This window comes from Carettochelys insculpta, chromosome 2 (genome assembly GCF_033958435.1).
Source record: "Carettochelys insculpta isolate YL-2023 chromosome 2, ASM3395843v1, whole genome shotgun sequence".
NCBI classification, from domain to species: Eukaryota; Metazoa; Chordata; order Testudines; family Carettochelyidae; genus Carettochelys; species Carettochelys insculpta.
Genome location: NC_134138.1, coordinates 28913354 through 28933173, shown reverse-complemented (window position 1 = coordinate 28933173; position 19820 = coordinate 28913354). Strand labels below are relative to the sequence as shown.

The 19820-nt window shown below is 47.6% G+C and overlaps 1 protein-coding gene across 2 annotated transcripts; it reads left to right on the top strand.

Moving 5' to 3' along the window:
* Window positions 1-1543: 1543 nt before the first annotated feature.
* MAL2 (mal, T cell differentiation protein 2) lies at window positions 1544-18949 on the top strand. 2 transcript variants are annotated; one of them, XM_074986736.1, is made up of 4 exons: window positions 1544-1753; window positions 3898-4068; window positions 8476-8622; window positions 15878-18949. In XM_074986736.1, exons 1-4 carry the CDS (start codon window positions 1622-1624, stop codon window positions 15947-15949), a joined length of 522 nt encoding a protein of 173 aa, XP_074842837.1. In that variant the 5' UTR covers window positions 1544-1621; the 3' UTR covers window positions 15950-18949. The 2 variants fall into 2 exon arrangements, with proteins under 2 accessions (XP_074842837.1, XP_074842836.1); XM_074986735.1 differs by lacking the exon at window positions 15878-18949 and adding an exon at window positions 11645-12251.
* The last annotated feature ends 871 nt before the right edge of the window (window positions 18950-19820 follow it).

The following is a 19820-nucleotide window of genomic DNA, read 5'->3' as shown; positions in this document are numbered from 1 at the left end:
GACACAGTACTCCAGATGTGGCCTTACCAATGCCAAATAGAGGGGAATAATTACTTCTCAAAATCTGCTGGAAATGTTCCTTCTAACGCACCCTAATATGCCATTAGCCTTCTTGGCTACAAGGGCACACTGTTGACTCACATCCAGCCTCTCATCCATTGTACTCCCCAGGTCATTTTCTGCTGCTCTCCTACTTACACAGTCGGTCCCCAGACTGTAACAATGATTGGGATTCTTCCATTCCAAGTGCAGGACTCTGCGCTTGTCCTTGTTAAATCTCATCAGTCCTGTCACTAAAAGTTGGTTCATATGAAAATGCTGCTTGTCAGCACTTTTGAAGACAAAATACTCCCACTACGTACAAGGACTTTTTGCTTAGTCAGCAGGAGAGTTTTTTTTTCCACAATACCACAGAGGCACGCCAAGCTAAATTCCCCACTGCCACCCAGCTCCTGAATCCCCCACCCCCAGCCCAGACCCCATCTCTATCCTGCTACTGACCACCCCCACGCATACACCCAACCCCCACCCTGCTCCTGCACTCCCATCCTGCCCAGACCTGGCCCATTATCAGCAGTTTCTCCTCTCTGTTCTATATAAGGTGCCACAGGACTTCTTGTTGTTATTAAAGAGTTTCCTCCAAACTGGAAGCAAAATCACTATTTTTTGGCAATACCTTAAGCCATAGGTTTATCAAACTAGGTTTTTACCCCAACCCTAGGGCTCTAGAATATTTATTGGAACATTAAGACTATTAACATCACCATGGGGATAAAAACCATGCGGCTGAGTTGGAATGTACCGAGTGCTGGTTCATCATGAACTAACTGGGTTAAAAAAGACAAATAAGATTTATGAACCCTGATGTCAATTTTGCTGGACAAAATAAAGCATCATATCTGGTACTGAAAGATGAGCTAGAAGATATCCTTGCTACAGAAAACTACAGGAGGGCATGGAAAGCTCGCAAGCAGCTACAAAAAAGATGGAAGCAAGGATCTGGAGGTGGCAGGTGGGTGTGTCTCTGAGCCGGGAGCACCCGGGGGGAGGCTGTGGGGCTTTGAGCTTGGAGCGCCCTGAAGGGCGGCGGGGTGGCACTTGGCGGTGGGTGGGGGGGTGGCACCAAGCTGAGAGCGCCCACGGAGCACAGGCAGGTGCGTGGCGCTGAACTGGAGGCACCCCAGGGGGGCGGCGAGCAGGAGCGGGGATCGGGGCTGGAAGCACCCCGGGTGGAGCGGGGATCGGGGCCGGGAGCGCCCCTGGGGGGTGCGGGCGGGAGCGGGGATCGGGATCGGGGCCGGGAGCGCCCCTGGGGGGTGCGGGCGGAAGCAGGGATCGGGAATCGGGAGCGGGGCCGGGAGCGCCCCGGGGGGCGGCGGGCGGGAGCGGGGATCGGAGCTGGGAGCGCCCGTGGGTGCTGGCCGGGCGCTGGGGGCGCTCTGCGGAAGCCCCCGGCAGGCAGGCAGCGCCGTGGCAGGTGCCCGGGCTGACGAGGCGCAGGACTGGGCGGCGCCCGGCGCAGGGGTGTTGCCCACGCGCTTCCTGCACCTGCCCGGGGCGCAGCGCCCTTCCGCCAAACTGCGGCCACGTCGGCCGGGCCGGGCTGGGCTCCGTGCGCAGCATGTCGGCCACGGGGGGCTCCATGCCGCCGCCCCCCAACCCCATCGCCTACTTCCCTGCGCCCCGGGTTACGCTGCCCGCCGGCCTGGACATCCTGCGCACCTACTCGGGAGCCTTCATCTGCCTGGAGATCGTGAGTGAGCGGCCGGGCTGCGGGCGCGGCTCCGCACCGCCCTTGCCCGCGCTTGTTGCGCCCAGCCCGGCGGGGCCGCAGCCCGCCAGCCCCGCTGCTAACCTGCCATTTTGTAAGTGGCAAAGGGGCAGCGGGTGGCGGCCGCCCCGCGGGAGCGACGCGCGAGCGGCTTCTGTTCTCCCGCCGGGAACTGCTCCCCCAGGGGGCCGGAGAGCCGGGGCCCTGCGCTGCCCGCTCGGGGAGAGGGAGGTAACCAGCCAGCTGTGGGGGTGGGTGGTGAACGGGGGCGGCAGGAGGAGCCCGTCCCAGGCCTCCATCTTGCCTAACCCTCATTTTCCCACCTCCCAGCTGCCCCAGAAGGGGGATCGTGGCCACACACCAGCTGCGAGCGTACACTGGGGCCGCGCCTTCTTCGCCGCAGCGTTGGGTCTTGGCTCCGGGCGTGTGTTCTGCACTGTTGTTTTAATCAGGCCCGTCCTCATCCTGCCCAGGCTGAGGTCGGGTTGAGAAGCTCAAAGGAGTAACGCGGAACTCTGTGCGGGAGGCGTGGCCGTGTAGGCTGCGCCTTCAAAACCAGCCCCAAGGGCTGGGGCGCCTCCTAGACGAGCAGACATGTTGGAGCGTTAGCTTTTGTGCGCGACGACCCGCTTCCCCAGAGCCATCTGAAGCGGGTCTTTGCCCAGGAAAGCTCATGCTCCAACATATCGGTTAGTCTATAAGGTGCGACTGTGGGTGTGGGTGTGTGTTCAGGGTCCCTCAGACTCTGGCATGACTGCAGTGACGCTGCTCAGGTCCTCAAGAGTTAGGACAGGCAGAAAAGTTTGTCGGATCAGGGTCATAATTACTAACAGCAACACTCCCGCTGATTTCAGTTAGTCCAGGATTTCACTGAGTGTATCTTTCTTCATAGAGTGACAGATTTGAATACTGACCTGGGTGCCAAAGTTCAAATGAATCCCTATAGACATGTCTGCCCCTCCTTATGGGACTCCCCCCTTTTTTTTAATGGCCTCCTCCACACTGGCTCCTGGATCGGCTGGCGTGAATCCATTGCAGGACTGGAGCCCAGATCAATCTTAACCAAAAAGTTAACTGATGGATGGCTTTGACAGCCGATATGACGTGGGTGGGAGGACTTCCTCATTTTAGTTTTGAGGTTTCTTTAGGTAGTAGACTTGCTGCCAGTCTCAGTAGAGGGATGTTATAAAAAAGATTATAGAATCCTAGGGCGGGAAGGACCTCAGGAGGTCATCTAGTCCAGCTCCCTGCCTAAAGCAGGATCAAGTCCAACTAAATCATCCCAGCCAGGACTTTCTCAAGCTGGGACTTAAAAACCTCAAGGGATGGAGATTCCACCACTTCTCTCAGTAACACATTCCAGTGCTTCACCACCTTCCTGGTGAAATGGTTTTTCCTAATATCCAACCTACACCTCTTCCTCTAACTTCAGGCCATTGCTCCTTGTTCTGTCATCTGGCACCATTGAAAACAGTCTCTTTCCATATTCTTTAGAGCCTCCTTTCAGGAAATCGAAGGCTGCTATCCAATCGCCACCTAGTCTTCTCTTCTGCAAACTAAATAAGCTGAAATCTCTCAGCCTGTCGTCATAGGTCATGTGCTCCAGCCCCTTAATCATTTTCATTGGCCTCCGCTAAACTCTCTCCAATGCACCCATATCCTTTCTGTACTGGAGGGCCCAGCACTAGGTGCAATACTCCAGATAGGAGATAACAAAACTATGTATGGGTAAAAGATTTAGATTTCAATCTCATATCCTTGGCACACCAGTTGCAATAGATACAGATTTGTTTATATTTTAGGATAAATGCATTTTGATAATATTTTATTTGTCCTGTGTTTCCTTCAAAATTATATTTCATGTAACACCTCAGAAGTACTTCAGTTATTTAGAAATCTAAATCTCATTTTTCAGAAATTATTTACAAGTTTATGTTTCATTGACTTTCAATTACTTAGCCCCTTGAGGGTGGGTTTTGTTTTTCTTTTTTAATAACCTTATCACAGTGACAAAAATTATACCTGAGGGCTTTAAAAACATTAGCTATTAGCTCTTAGTCTGGAGGGACTGGACAAGATTCAGCTTTAAGACTGTACTCTCATAATGCTTTAATTTTTTTCTACAGCTGTTTGGAGCACTAGTCTGGATTTTGGTAGCTGCCACTAATGTTCCAGTGCCTGTGCTGCAGGGATGGGTGATGTTTGTGTCAGTGACTGCTTGTTTTTTGTCCATTCTCTTCCTGTGTGTGTTCCTTTTTAGGTATACACACAGAATATCTGTGGACTGGAACCAGATGGTAAGTTCTTCTATCTTGAGGGCATAATTTGTTGAGAAAAACAAATTGATCTTCGTAAGGTCTGGTTCAAAGCCGACTGAAGTCAATGAAGAGACTAATTAATTTTGCTGGGATTTGGATGAGGTCCTTGAATATTAAGCCACTGTTGATTCTTGGCTTTCTCATGAATGGCGAAAGCATGGTCTTCAGTGACTCATGCCTCTTCCTTTGAACTTGATAATGCAGGTTGTGGAAACTACAGGTCCCAACCTGCAGTGCTCAGAGTTTGTTCAATCAGGTGGCAAGATTCTGCTCATGTTACGTTTAAATGTTTACATGCTGGACCCAGTAGACTTCAAGCTGTACCTCCATGTTTAAAAGACACACAAACAAACCCCCAGCTGTACTCTGCTCTATTTTGTGCAAGTTACATGCCTATCTCAAACTACTGGCGAGTTACCAAGTGTATTTCCAGTGACATATAGTTTGTACTCACTTGTGTTATTACCTAAATATGTGTTCTTGTGCAGTGCATGCTTGGAAGGTAGAGTTGCTATCTGCTGAAAATTGGCAAAAGGCACTACTGCATCATTTTCTTTGGTAGTATTGTGGGGGATTTGAGTGGGAAATAATAGGCAAAGAAAGTATACAGAGACTCATACCTTTTAAAAGTCTTCGTGGTATTAAAATACAGTTTTGCCCACATGGTTAATGCCTTCATTATATAACTTCTCTTCTGTGTGGCTCATTTTGATTATTGGCAACCATATTGCTTTCAGTCATATTTCTTTGTTTCAGTGTAAACATTCATGGTTGTGTGTTCCTTGATATTCAAATAACTAGGTGAGAGTCTTTTCGTCAGAGTTTCTTGAATCAAAGGTCATAGAACTTTTTGTAAATTTGGGGGTTTGAAAGATTGAATTTGTGTAATGAGATTTTTAATTTTTTTTATTTAAATTGCCTTTTTAGTTTTTAAATCATCAATAAAATACTAAATTTATCATTTAAAATAATAGTAAAAATCTAAACTTCATCACAAATCTGCTACACATGCACTTGCGGTCTCATAAAAATAAATTAATGACACTAACCTGTCCAGCCTAACTATTAGCTCCTGCATCTTCAAAGGTTTGGGCTTGCACTTTGTGTTGCTCAGCAGACTAAAAAGCAACATGTGCAAAGAAAGACACAAGCTGGAATGGACTGTTTTTGTTCTATGTTTATGTGCGGGTGGACATTGGCCAAGCCTGACAGAGGTGTTAGTTAAGAAGTCTTAAGACAGAGAGACAATATAGAATTAAACTACAGATCAGTGTAAGCGTGTTAATGACTTTTTGCAATGCTTTATTCACAAAATGAAATCATGAGCCGCACAAAAATAAAAGTCATGATCCAGGGATTGTGATTAGGCTGTTGAGAAAACATTGAGGAATTTCACAGTGGGTCGTTAGTGTTGTTTTGCAGCAGTCGCATCATGTGTTGTGGCAGAAAAGCACACAAAACACATGTATTACTTTCAAGCAAGCAAATAACGTTATTGCTTTCAGTAGAACTCTTCACAAAGTTCTGCACATAACCAAGGGCTTTGCTGGTTTGGAACCATAGTACTTTTTTGTACGTTCAAAGTACTACACAAACATTCATCCTGTAATTCTCCTTGTAAGTGTCCATTATACATTATTGATTTTGTCTTATCACACTCTTAGTACTGGCTAGCCTTTTACCTGGTAGGAAAGGAAATGTAAAATTAAACAACAAGCCTCTACACAACATACAACACTAATTTAGAAGTGTTTAAAGAAAAGAGATTTTTGCATTATTTCTTAGACAGCAGAAACTAAAATTTGGTGTGGAATTCAGAATGGCTAATTAAGATCAGTGGTTTGACAAGGCCCAAAATGAAAAAAGTCCATTTGATACTTTAAAAATACATTCTGACATCTCACATTCCACTATTCTGAATGCAAATTTGTATCACTTTTAGGGTGAGATTCTTCCAGCTTTATGCTGAGCAGTATCTTAATTCCTGCTTAGCCCTATTCACACTAATACAGCTACTCCTGGGAGTAAGGTCTATTCAGCATGTGTAAGGGAGTTGGGTTGGTCCCTAGTGAACCAGATGGTATGAGACAGACCACAGACTGTATTCTTTATGTAACCCAGAAGCATCAAGACCATTGAGAGGGAGAATGAAATCTACTCTACGGCCTCAGCTAACAGGAATTGGCTTTTAGCTCGTGTGCTATAGGGTCATGGCTTTAGTCCCCAGGGTCCCAAATTCAGTGCCACCTGCCACCAACCTGGATCCATCAGCTTTAAATATACATATTTTGTAGTCCTTTACAGCTGCACAAATTAGGTATAAACTACCATTCCTTTCTGCTATGGTAGTGTTTTATGCATACTATACATACAGTGTAAGTGTGCAAGGTGTGAGGCAGTAGAAAATTGGGCCCTATCCCTTTTGTTTTCAAAACCTTAACAGTAAGCAGTTAGGTTTTGGATCACAGATGTCATGTCCTTGACATAACCTTGTTGTTAATACATATCTTCACTGTGAGCATTGCCAAGGAAGTTATTGGGAGTTTGAGATCTGTATGGAGGAAATGAAAATACTACTTCTCTTTGTAAGCAGCACTAAGCTACTTACTGAGCGGCATGTGCCAGAAGAGCAGCCGAAAAGGTTGAGCAAGGTAGTTGTGTGCTAGGTATTTGGCAGAGGAGTATAAGGGGTGGATCTCATCAGTCATTTATTGCAGAATACTTACCTAGCTCTTCAGTTTTACACAGTACTGTACTTTGCAAGAGCCCTAAGCCTACATTCAGATCCAGGATAGTGCAGCCTGTTCTGTTGAACTTTATGAACCCCATTGATATTATTTCAGGTAATATTAAAAAGAAGAACTAGAATTCAGGCAAAGGGTCAGGAATTACTGCCCCTGTCCTTGACAAAAACCAGGAGTCAATGATTTGACACTAATGCTACTGGTAAGCGTTATAAGTAAAACCAGCACCCTCCAGGACCTGATCTCAAATGATGGTTGCTAGAAAGCTACTTCCTCCAAGTAGAAGAGGAATCTGTGGTAGTGACAGACAGTGACTTTTCACAACTGACTACTGTATAATTTTATTCAGCCAAATCTGGGCTTGTGGAAGTTAGAAACGTGTTTTTTTAACAAATGGACTCATTTGATGTAAAACCAAAGTGCGCACACAAAGCCCTGAAAAGTCTGAAAAAATATTTCCAAAGACAGAGTGAAGTGGAGGAGAGTTGTAGACGACCTATGCTCCACATGGAGTACAAGGATTAAGTAATAATACTATTAACCAGGGAAATAAAGAATATTGATATCTTGTAATCTAAGTAACAAGCTTATCTACAGCATAAGAACATCGCACAGTAATTTGTGTGTGAAGGTGCAATACAATAGTATGATGCCCTGTTGAGATACTTGCTTTTAGGGAAGTGATAGCACCTCACTTTCAAGTAAATAAATCAGAGTTACATAGTAAATTAATTTCTCCCATTGATCAGCAATTTCACCTGGCTAAACCTCCATGTAAACAGTGCCCCCATATAAAGTCATGATACACAATTATGACATGGTTGGTACGGTTAAAGGTTTTATTGGCAAGAGCGCTATGTTCCTAGCAGCAAAGCCACAGGTTACTTATGTAGGTTGTCAGAAATAAGTGATACCTTATTCCATACTATTGTGAATTTAGTGTACTTTGTTATACATAATAGAACTATTTTAGAGACATTTTAAAAGCTTTATTGGAATAGTTTTATAACCCTAAGCTTGAAAATTGAGGCTCTTAGTGCATGGAGCTAACATGTACAGGTCTCAGGAGAGAGAGATTAAAACTAACGCTTAAAACACCTCATTAAGGAATGTAAACAGGAAAAGTTTGTGTGCACAATAAAATGTGTGTATGAGAAAAGGAATAAAATGTGCTTTGTTTCACTGTAAATATGGTACATGCTATACACCATACTATTTTGAAATAATGGGTTTTTTTGTTTGATTGTTGGTGAGTTTTTATTATAGACATTATTGTAAATTTTGCCTTAAAATATGATAACATAATTGCTGACCTAGATCACTTAAGAGGGCAAGCTATACTTATGTTGAAGATGTGGGTTTTACTTCTGTTTGTTTTTGTAATATTGCCTAGTAGCATAACTGAGCTGTATCGCTTTCTATATATTTTTAGTATATAAATATTGAAAAGTTCCTTACTGTATTGTTTTGTTTTAGTGTGACTACATTCTTAATTATCACTGATGCCATTGATTTCAGTGTGGCACAGCTAAGCTTGCTTTTTGTTTGTATTTTGTTTGCATGAAAACTTAGAGGTTGGTTAGGAAGAATGCACATATTCAGTCAGTTATAACGTTGACTAATTCCGTCACTTTCTTTTCAGGATTTTCTTTTCCATGGAGCTACTTTCGTCTTTTATTTTGGAGCCTTTTTGTTGCAAGCAGCAACAACATCTCTGCATAATTTATTTAAAGCAAATAACACTGTGCTTTTAAAGGATGAAGACTATAATATAAGCATAGCAGCTGCAGTAAGTGTTTCATATATATACAGCAAGTGCTGGAAGTCTGTTTTAACTCTTTTTAACTACCTATTCAATCTATTAATCTACTGGCTAACCAGAATGTAAAATTTTGGGGAAAGGGCCTGTCTGTTTTTGTGTGTTACACAGCACTGAGTATTGACTATTGATAATTCATTTGTTTTTATATTTCTCCCTTTGCCCCGTAAATTGTTACTATGTATCAGGTATTTGCTGCACAACAAAATCAAGTTCTTTATAACTGATCATAAGAGATCATTTAGCGTGAACTATACTAGTCAGTTGAAGAGAGAGCTCAATTATTGTTTTCTTTTGCATTAGAATAATGCTGCCACTTCCAGAGATGTGGACTAAGGGTTTAGTTTGAAGGACTGGAAACATTGTTTTTAATTCTGTACCATCTAACAGTATTTGTTTAGATGGTGGAATCCTATACATTTATTTAAGTTTATCTAAAGCCTCTATATGTGCCCATCACAAAAAATAAAATGCACAGTGCAAAAAATGATTAAGAGCTGTTCAAATCACTTAGGTATAAATATTTACCAACTGATATAAAGGCAATGAAATACATATTGCTCTAATATTCAGCTCCCATGCTCTCTGAAAAGCAAACATTTTTAAGAATGAGCTTTGTAGCTTAGCAATGCAGGCTCCAGTGGACCTAAATGTGAATAATTAGTTTCAGTGTCCAGAAAGGTCACTGAGAATTCTGTTAAAGCTGCATCCTTCCAGTTATAACAAGGCAGCTCTCTCTAATCCTAGCGGTGGCTGTCTGGCATGGGAGTAGAGATTAGGGCGGTGTAATAGGTCATTATCCTGATTTCTACCCAGACATTTATGAGGAAGCAGTGCAGCTCCTAGCACATGGCTGTAATGTGTGTCTGCTGTAAAACTGCTCTTATTGTGTGGAACTCATGCCTTTCTAACTGTAGTAGGTTGGAAGACTATTGCCTGTTGGTTCAAATTGTTGTTGGGAAAGAAGCACCAGTCTCTGTTAGCAGTTCCCAACCTTTTTGAGATGGCAGCCCATTTTGACAATTCAGTAAGACTTTTGTGACCCAAGGCAATTCAAAACGGGTGGGGGGAGTTCTCCCCTGGAGAAAAAAAAACTATAAATCTTGATACACCTGCACCTCCTGCCCCCAGGCTTAAACCCTCGAAGCCCCAAAACACACACACACCCCACATTTACCTCACACAAGCACCACTGCTGCCCCCCTGCTGCTACTTCACTGGGCCACTGCTTCCTCTGCACAGACCCCCAGCCTTCTTACTCCCTTCCCCCAATTGCAACGTGGGCAGTTTCCTGCCCTGCAGCACTGCAGTGGGACTCACTTTAATTGGTTTAATGTCTTGCTCTTTGCTGCCCGTCATTAAACCCATTAAATTGAATTCCATTTCACCGCAGCAGGGCAGGGACTGGGAGATGAAGAAGTGAGTGGTGGCAGTGGCAGGAGCTGCAAATGGCTGCTTAAAGAGCCACATGTGGCTCTGAGCCACCCAGCCAGCAACACTTAGATAATCTAATGGAGACCAATGTTTGGGTCCCATAGACTGGGAATTACTACTCTATAGGTGTGTCTACACGTGCAAAAAACTTCAAAAAAAAGAGGCCCTTTTTCAAAAGAGCGGGAGGAGCATCTACATGCATAAACCCGTCTTTCGAAAGAAAATCAAAAGTATGGGGCTCGGAAATCGAAATCCAAACCCTGATCCTGTATCAGGAGGATCTATCCCTTTTGAAATAATAAATCGAAAGAGTACATGTGTAGACGCTCCACAGCCCACTCTTTCGAAATACAGGTCCGCCATGGCGCTGCTCCAGCCAGCAGCAGTGGGACTCTATGGTCCCTGCGTTTGGCTGCCTTAAAGCCACATGCACACAGAAAACCGTGGCAGGAAGCTGAGAGCGTGCTAGGAGCAGCATGCGCACGAGCTCCAGCTGCACGCTCCAGCCATGGCCAGCAGCCAGACCCCCCCACGAGCCCCATGCCCCCCCCCCCCCCCACGAGCCCTCTCCAGCCTCCCAGGGGGAGAAAAAAAAACGAGCCCCTTCCTGGGTGGAGCGGGAGCTCCGGGATCTCCTTGGCCTCTGGCAGGACGAGGAGGTCCTCCACCACATGGGGGTCAAGCGGCGGAATGCCGCAGCCTTTGGCTGCCTGGCAACAGGCCTCCGCTCCAGGGGCCACCTGGAGCATACCCCAGACCCGGTACACTACAAGGTGCGGGAGCTGTGCCAGGGATATGCCCAGGCCAGGGACCAGGCCGGATGCTCCGGGGCAGGTCCAGCGACCTGCCCCTTCTACCGGGAGCTCTGTAGCATCCTGGGGCCCCAGGAGAGTTCCCCCCTCCCGGGGCCTTCCTGGACACCTCCAGGGAGGAGCTGCAGGTGGAGGAGGTGGAGGAGCAGCCCACATCGGGGACCCAGGAGGGCGAGGGGACCACCGACTGGTCAAGCAAGGAGGGGGAGCTGACCATCCTCATCCCCTCCCGCTCCTCCAGCTGGGAGACCGAGGGCTGGCCATCCCCAGACGTCGCCGAGGGACCCTCTGGTACGTACAGGGAGGGGCGCACACCTACTCCAAGGGTGGGGGCAACGCAAGGTCTAGGCGCCCGCACATGGGACCAGTGGTCCCGGGCCATACACAGGCCAGCCCCCAACATGGGATGCGGCACCCCGCGGTGGCGTATCAGTGACGCCCAGCACCCGTCCTAATTGAACAGCGCTGTAAGCCGTGCAGGGGTGGCAGCTGGTTGGTGCCAGACGGCGCCCGGCTCCCACCTACCGCAGGCTGGGAAGGGCCACCTGCGGGAGAGACCTCTGGAATCACACCCAGGCTGGGAGGCCCAGTTGCGGGGGTGGGGGGAGCAGGTCGGTGCTCCCTTGGGGGGTCAGTGTCCTTTGGGAGGGTGGGGGCCCCATGGGGTGGGCTCGGGTGGGTAGGCCACAGCCGGGTCCCCTCCATCCGGGGCACACTACTGACATGCTCTGCTCCTCTCCACGCAGCCGCATCATCCCTCGTGCCGGAGAGCCCACCAGCTGCAGCCCTCCGGACGCCACCCCAGGCAGGCGCCGTCAGGGCCGTGGCCAGAGGGTCCTATGCCAGGCCGAGGAAGACCAGGCCAGCTAGCGTCAGGCCGAGGTGGCTGAGGAGCACCTCCAGCTCGCCCGAGCGGATATGGGGTGGCGGAGGGTAGCTTGGGACAGGATGCTGGACATGCTCCAGGGCATTGGCCAAGCTGTGCAGGAGCACACAGCCACTATGGCCCGCCTCCTGGCCCCCCTGGAGACTCCTCCTGCTGGCCCTGCCCCCGCTGAGCCTGCCCCCTCTGTCTCCCCCGAGCCTGCCCCCACTGGGCCCACCCGCTGGCGATATTTGCCGGTGGTACCGGCACCCTCCCCCCCACCAGGGACCCCACACCTGCAGGGGAAGGGGTTCCAGGGGCTGACGGGGTTCGCAGCCCACCACCCCTGCCCCGCAATGAGCACCTTGCCCCCCCCCAAGTTGGTTCCCTCTGCCGCCTTCGAGTTAGGTTCCCACAGCCCCCCTCCAAGTTAGGTTACTTCCTCCAAGTTAGGTTTCCCCCTGTACATATTATTCCAAACACCCAAGTTATATAAACGTTTCTTTATTATTCACCACTCCGTACTGTGCTCCTCAGTGGCTGGAGGGTGGTGGATGTGTGGGTGCGGTGCTGGTGGGGGTGGCAGGGAGGGTGGGTGACGGATGTGCATGGGATGTGGGCATGCGTGCGGGTCAGAGGTGGCCATTGGCAAAGGCCTGCCTGAGGGCCTCCCAGATGCAGTGGCCATCCCGGTGGGCCTGGCAGATGGGGGCAGCGCCTGGCTGCTCATAGACAGCACCAGCCAGAGGGCCCCCCCCACCCGGGGACATAGGCGTCCCCCTTTCCCTCCACAGTGTTGTGGGGGACGCAACAGGTGCCCGCCACCTGGGGCACGCTGGGGACCCTGACCTCCAGCCAGGTGAGGAGACACCTCCAGCGCCCCTTTAGATGCCCGAAGGCCCACTCCACCACGTTGCAGGCATGGTTGAGAAGCTCACTGAATGCCTCCCGGGTGGGGTCAAGGTGTCCCGTGTAGGGCCTCGTGAGCCATGGCTGCAGGGGGAACGCCGCATCTGCCACCATGCGGAGCGGCATGGTGACGTCCTCTGCCAAGGGCATCTCCCTCTGGGGGATGAAGGTGCTGGCCTGCATGCGGCAGTAGAGGCCAGAGTTCCGGAAGACCCGGGCATTGTGGGTGCGGCTGGCCCAGCCCACGTAGAGGTCAGTGAACTGGCCCCTCGCGTCCACTAGGGCCTGCAGCACCAGCGAATGGTAGCCCTTCCGGTTGATGTACTGGCCGGCGCTGTGTGGCGGGGCACGGATGGGGATGTGTGTGCTGTCCAAAGCGCCGATGCAGTGCGGGAAGCCCAGGTCCTGGAAGCCAGCAATGGTGTTGTCCACATCCCCCAGGCGGATGACCCTATGGAGCAGCATTGCATTGATGGCCCTGACGGCCTGCAGAGGGGGAAGGGGGACACGTGCTCTAGTGCGGGTGTGGCGGCCGTCGCCCCCCGCCTCGGGCCCATTCTGCCCCCCTCCCGTCCAGCCCCTGGCCTGTGCAGCCCCGCCCCCTCCCGTCTAGCCCCTGCCCCATCCATCCCCTTGCAGGGGAGGGTTCCCCTTGCCCCAGCCCCCCCCAACCCCCTTACCTCTATCAGGACAACCCCGACGGTGGCTGTGCCCACATCGAACTGCTGTCCCACAGAGCGGTAGGAGTCCGGGGTGGCCAGCTTCCAGATGGCGATAGCGACCCGTTTCTCCGGGGTGAGGGCTGGCCGCATGCAGGTGTCCTGGTGCTGGAGTGCGGGGGCGAGCCAGTGGCAGATCTCCTCGAAGGTCTGCCCTGACGTGCGGGAGTTCCACAGCCACCTTTCCTCACCCCACTCCCCCAGCACCACGCGCTCCCACCAGTCAGTGCTGCTGGGGTGGGGCCAGAGGCATCGGGGCACCCTAGGGGGGCGCCCAGCAGTTCCCTGGCGGGGGGGGGGGGGGGAGTCCCACAGCCCCGGGGGGACCTTGCAGCCACCTGATGAGCTCGGGTGCAGCTGCGGCGGTGGTGCACAGCACCGCCAGCAGGGCGTCCATAATGAGGGCGTCCGCCTGCAGGAGCTGTCGCTGGGCTTCCATGGGCACGAGTGCGCTCTGCCAAGCATGAACAGGCTGGGCAGCGCTTTAAAGGGGGCGGCTGGCTGCTGCCCTGGAAGGGCTTGTCGGCCATGGGACCCTGTCCGCAGCGTTTCCTGCCTCCCTTCTTTCGAAAGATCGCTTGGAGCCGCGTGGACGCTCCCTTTCGAAAGACCAGGGCGGCACTTCGGAAGAGCGGATCGGAGCGCCGAGCTGCAAACCAGTGGCGGGGGCTCTCTCGTTCACCGCCCTCTCGAAAGCCGAACTTCGACTTTTGCCCTTTCGAAAGGGTGCTTACGTGTAGACGCAGCTTATGTACTTCATGGTGTTGATGGTATCTGGGGAGGAAGAGCCAAACAGAAGACCTCTGGCATCTAGCTCTTTCACAGCTGTTCCCCAAGCGTCTTCATTAAACTTAGTAAAGTAAAACCTTGATTATCTGATCCCTCGTTATCCAGCATCATTTTATCCAACACTGCCCAGAGTGGTGTGGGATAAAACAGAATCTTGGATAACTGGGGGTGGGGGGAAGGTGGGCGAGGGGGATTGGATAGGCTTCCCATGGCTCCCGGCAGCCCATATGTTGCCAGCAGTGGCTCCCCGCCCAGAGGATGGGGGCAGCAGCTGGCCCCAAGGAGTGGGCAGCCACCTGCTCTGCTAAAGGGGCACAGGCAGCTGAAACACTGCCCCCCACCCCAAGTTATTCAACATTTTCAGTTATCTGACCATGGGTTGGTCCCAATTATGTCGGATAACCAGGGTCTTACTGTGTGTATGCAAATAAATATCAGCCCGTCACACATTTATTTTAGCTTCCACTAACCAAGAAAATGTTAGACTGGGTAGAGAAAACAGAAAAATTAAAAACCCTCCTAAATATCTGCTGTTAAGAAAATGACTTTTCAGATGTATTTGTTGTTTATGCAACTGGGTGTGTACATTTTTTTAAAGTAGTTAGTCACAGTAATTATATCTCTTTTCCAAACATTCATTAACAAAGCATGAGTAGTGTGGTAAGATGTAGTAATATAACCCCCAAGTAGAGAGAGGGAGAGGCAAGCCTCCATCATTCTGCCCAGGAAAACATCAGAAAGCATTTCAATTTAATAAATAAATTCTTCTTTAGTTCCATCCTCTCTAGTTCTTCACAAAGGTATTCATAGATCCATTTAGTATAACTTTTAAAATGAACATAAATCTAGATTTCATCTTTTGGTTCCTGCAGCAAACCAACTTTTGATGAAGCCAGAGCACATCTTTTAGAAAGACATCTGGTCCTTATTTAAAGACTGAAAGTGTTAGAAACTTTGCAGCATCCTTTGTAGCCTGTTCCAATGGTGAATTTTCTTCATTGATCCACCAAAAAGTGCCTCCCCCACCTTTGTTTTTTATTTCTACAAGGAGATAAGTGTTGATAGCTTTCTCCTTAATTTGTTTGCTGGGGGCAGGTGTATTAATTTGAGATGTATGAGATTAAATAACTAATACACATAAAAGCCAAGTGACCAATAGTCATCTTTGATAATGAGAAGAAACTTGATTACAAGGTGTAAAAATAAGTATATATTTAGGAAAGCTGCACCAAGACCTAGTAAAAGACATATTTCAGTTACAAAGTAGCAAAGTGATTGCAGGATTTGATGCTTTTGACAAACATTTAAAAGCAGTAGCTCAGAGGTTCTCAACCTGAGGTTCATGATGGTCTTTTGGAGGGGGTGGGGGGGTCACAAACAGTGTTCCCTCTAATTTTTTCTATCCACGGGCAGAATAAAGTTTATGTGCCCCAAGGCATGTGTGGATGTGCACCAGCACAAACATGCTGACAGCTGTGGGCTCTCTGCTAATCAGCTGGGCGACACCTAAATCTCTCCTGGGCAGCCGCATAAGCACTCAGCTTACAGGGAACATTGGTCACAACCAATCTGCATTACTTTATGGCTAACTGAGGGAAAATTTTAATGCTTCCTTATAAAAAGTGGTTATGGGAAACGTTGAGCAGTACTGCAGTAATAGAAATCTGATATGTGATTCATCTCATTTTCTTTTGCAGATTTTTGCCTTTGCAACTGCTTGCTGTTATGGTTGTAGCACAGCTCTTGCTTTAAGAAGATGGAAACTATAGCAGTTGAAGAGGTTAATGGTTCGACTTTCTAGTTTAGTTCGTTTAATTGTGCATAAGATGAAATTAAATGCCACTTGTCTGTCAAAATATAATGGAATTCCCAAAGGGTTTGATGCATAAACTCTGTTTATAAAATGTTAATAATGCAGATGAGCTCATATCAGAATTACTTCAATTGGAATAATCTGATTTTTTTTTTTACTTTTATTATGTTAATTAGAAGCATTATTCTACTTTCTGTGTAGTAGTATTATATGGTTTAGTAAGAAATAGACGCATCATTAACTGACAACTGAATTTGGGTGCTATACAGTTAGAAAGGAGGAAGTGAAAGCTAAACAAATGTGTTATGTGATGTGTTGTGATGCCTATGGTTGATTACTGTTTAAATACCCCACTCCTGCAGAAGGTTCCAAGCAGGCAGAATCACTGGTTCTCTGGCCATTTTCAGGCATCTCCTACACAGTGCTCTGTGCAGGGTGAGGATCTAGCTTGATTTCTGTGTGATTGTCTGAATATTTTTAAAAGCTGAACTTACAGAAAAACCTATTTGTTTCTGTCCAGCACCATGTTGTGAAATTCTTTATAGCCATTTTTGGCAGTGATGATCTTTTCTATGATTTGTACTGTCTTCCTTAATAATTACAAATTGTTCAGTACTATTTTTCTGTAGTTTGCCATATATTCACAATTTTAGTTCTGCCAAGTCTGTTTGTACTACTAAATGTAAACAGTCCATTTTTGTTGTGTATATCTGTGGTAGGTTTTGATTTTAAAACAAAGCATTTGCACCATTCCGCCTTGCTATGAGTGCAGTTTTTAGTTCATGAGCTGCATTTATATTATTTACTATATGAGTCAGTATCATTTGAATGGAGTATTATGGAATGTTGACTCTTCTCTGAGCTAAATTTTTGCTGTGGTTTATTTGATTCATTCTACAGCCCCAGTGTTGCAAAGGAAACTTTACATGGACAGAGCCTTATGTCTCTTCATAATCTTAGGCTAAGTCTACATTAGGAGATAAAATTGATTTATTAGATCCGCACATCCAGCTATGGGAATTGTGTGGCTGAAGCTGACTTATCTAAAATCAATTTTTGTTGCCATCCGTGCAGCAGGTCAGTGTTTGTTCTTTCAACTTCCCTTACTTCTCATGACTGCCAGGAGTGCCAGGGTCGACGGTGGTACCATGACAGTTTGATTTAGCGCATTCCCCACTAGGCGCACAAAATCCAACCCCAAAAGATTGATTGCCAGCCCGTTGATCTTCCCGTAAGTGTAGACGTGCCCTTATTGAAGTCAGTGGGGGACCATATGAGCATAATGGTCCATCCATAGAGATGTTTTTGCAGGAATGTTGAAGTCTGATCAAGTTTGCTTTGACTATCCCAGTTATATAATGAATTGCATGAGATTTAAATGCACCAGACTCAACTTAGCAAACATTTTTTAGGATGTCACTACCCTCCCCATTATCATTCTTTAACAGATTTTTTTAAAATCATATGTAATAACTTTAAGCGTTTGCAAAAGTGCCATGTTGTTAACTGACTGAAGACCTCTTGTCATGAACAGAAAAGCAGCAATGCTTCTATAGTGACTACTTGAAAGTGACAAGGTATACCTTCTTACCTACTTAGGCTTGGCCAAGGCCTAGAACTTAGGTTCATCTAGGCCAAGGGTGGAAAATAATTTTTGATGGGGTGGCCATTCCCAAGAATTTGGTAAGTGGTCAAAGGCTGTGCTTGTCTTTAGTAGTAATGGAAGGGGAGTGGCATCTGGGACAGAAGGACTTAGGTTGTGACTTGAGGCAGGAAGTTGCAGTGTAGGTGGGTGTGAGATCGCAGATGCAGGCACTGGCCGGGAGGTGCTTACCATAGGCAGCTCCTGGCCAGCAGCCCAGCAGGACCCTCAGGCTGGCTACGTGCCTGTTGCGTCCCCACATGTGGCTCAAAGTGACTGTCTGCTTGGCCCAGCATGTGTCTCTGTGCAGACGTGCGCTCTACATGCACCCTCAAGCATTGGCCAGATACCTCCTGTTGGCCAGTTTTTGGCCAATGGGAGCTGTGAGGATTGTGGAGGGGGAGCGAGCAGGGCATGGAGACAACCATCTCCCCTCAAGGGGCTCACTGAGCAGAGAAGCACACAGCGACCCCAGTAGCTGGCCACTTTGAGAGGCATGTCAGGCTGCAGCAGGCAGGGAGTCCGCTCAAGAGTCTCACAGGAAACTGCGGAACATCCTGGCAGGCTGGATCCGAATGCTTGGCAGACTGATTGAGCCAACAGGCTGTATTTTGCCCACCTCTGATCTAGATCACAGCCAGATTGCTGGAAGTGTAAAAAATTCACTCCTTGTGCAGTATGGTTATGTCGATGTAACATCCATTATAGAATGCAGGTACGTCAAAAGAAGAAAAACCCTCTTCTGTCAATTTAGGAAGTGGTCACATCGCAGGTGGATCATGGGCCAAATCTGGACTACAGGATGCTTTTCAATAGGTTCCAAAACAGAATTTATTTACTTAATATTATGGTCTCTGATGTCTGGACCTTGACCAAGAAATATGGGGCTCGATTAAAAAAAAATAACTACCTCTGGCAGCTTCAGCACTGTAGCAGTTTCATTGTAATGTAGATGTAGCTTCAGTCTCAGTTTGCAAACAGAAGTGCCAGTTGCAATGAAGAGAGTTTTTGTTAGATCATCATATGTGAGGATCTCTGTTGAAAGCTAATTCATTTGACATGTGCAGCTGAATCTCATATTATTTTCTTTTAAACTCTCTCCCTCCCTTCCTCTTTGCACTAACTGATTATTCAACTATTTGCTTGCGTCTAAACATGCAATGTTAAATTTTGCCTCATGCAGTATGGCACAAAACAAATCCCTGGATTTCGTATTGTATTAAATATTTTCACACTGGAGTGTACAGATGAAGGGGATTTCTCACAAGTTATAACAGTGATTTACACTTGGCTCCAATAAATGTTTTAATCCAATGGTTTTGGTAGTGTGGTTATTGACTTTGCAACTGATGAGAATCAGTCAAATATTGGTTCAAAGAATTCAAATCTCTGGCATGTGATTACATTGACGCCAGATTGATTTAAAAAGCCTTGAGAGGGTGTGCACAACCTTCCCAACATTTGTCACCATGGAATGTGGAGTAGAGAAGTGAATGGTGAAACAACAAGATTTGGACCATATGAAAGACGAGACTGAGGTGAGGGGGTTGGGGAAGGTTTCAGAAATGAGTGTCGGAACTATGCATGATGTAGGAGTGTGTATCCAGACGTTGGGTGGGGATGTGTCTGTGTATGAGAGAGAGAGAGAGAGAGACTATCGTGCATTCATTCTGATGTTTACAGACTGCAAGTGTGTCAATATAAAATAATGAAGAGGATGAAAAGACATTGTATACTAACACACACATGGGCATGTGCAAGTGCACGCAATCCTGAATGCTTCTGGCTATGAGCAGGCCTCTCCAAATAATGGACTGGTAGAGAAAAGCTGGGAGGAAAGACAAGAAGTTCAATTTTGAGTGTAAGTTGAAGTGATACACCCAGGAAGCGATGTCAGGCACCAGAAGTATTTTCTGTTGAGGAGCAAAGTTGCAATTCTATAGCTGTCTTCTATGCCTTGAATGCAGTCTGTGCAGCATCTTGGGTGCCACTTCTTAGTAGCTTGTGGTAAATATTTCCTTTGTAGGGGTGAGCTTTCTCAGAAGAGTATAGTAAGAAATAGCACTGAACACATTGCTGACAGAAGAGACTTCTAGAAAGATAAGACTTTGATGGGGCCTATTCATCAGATGAAGCAGCCAAAATAACTTCCTGCTCAACCTATTTTGTTTAAAATAATAATTTA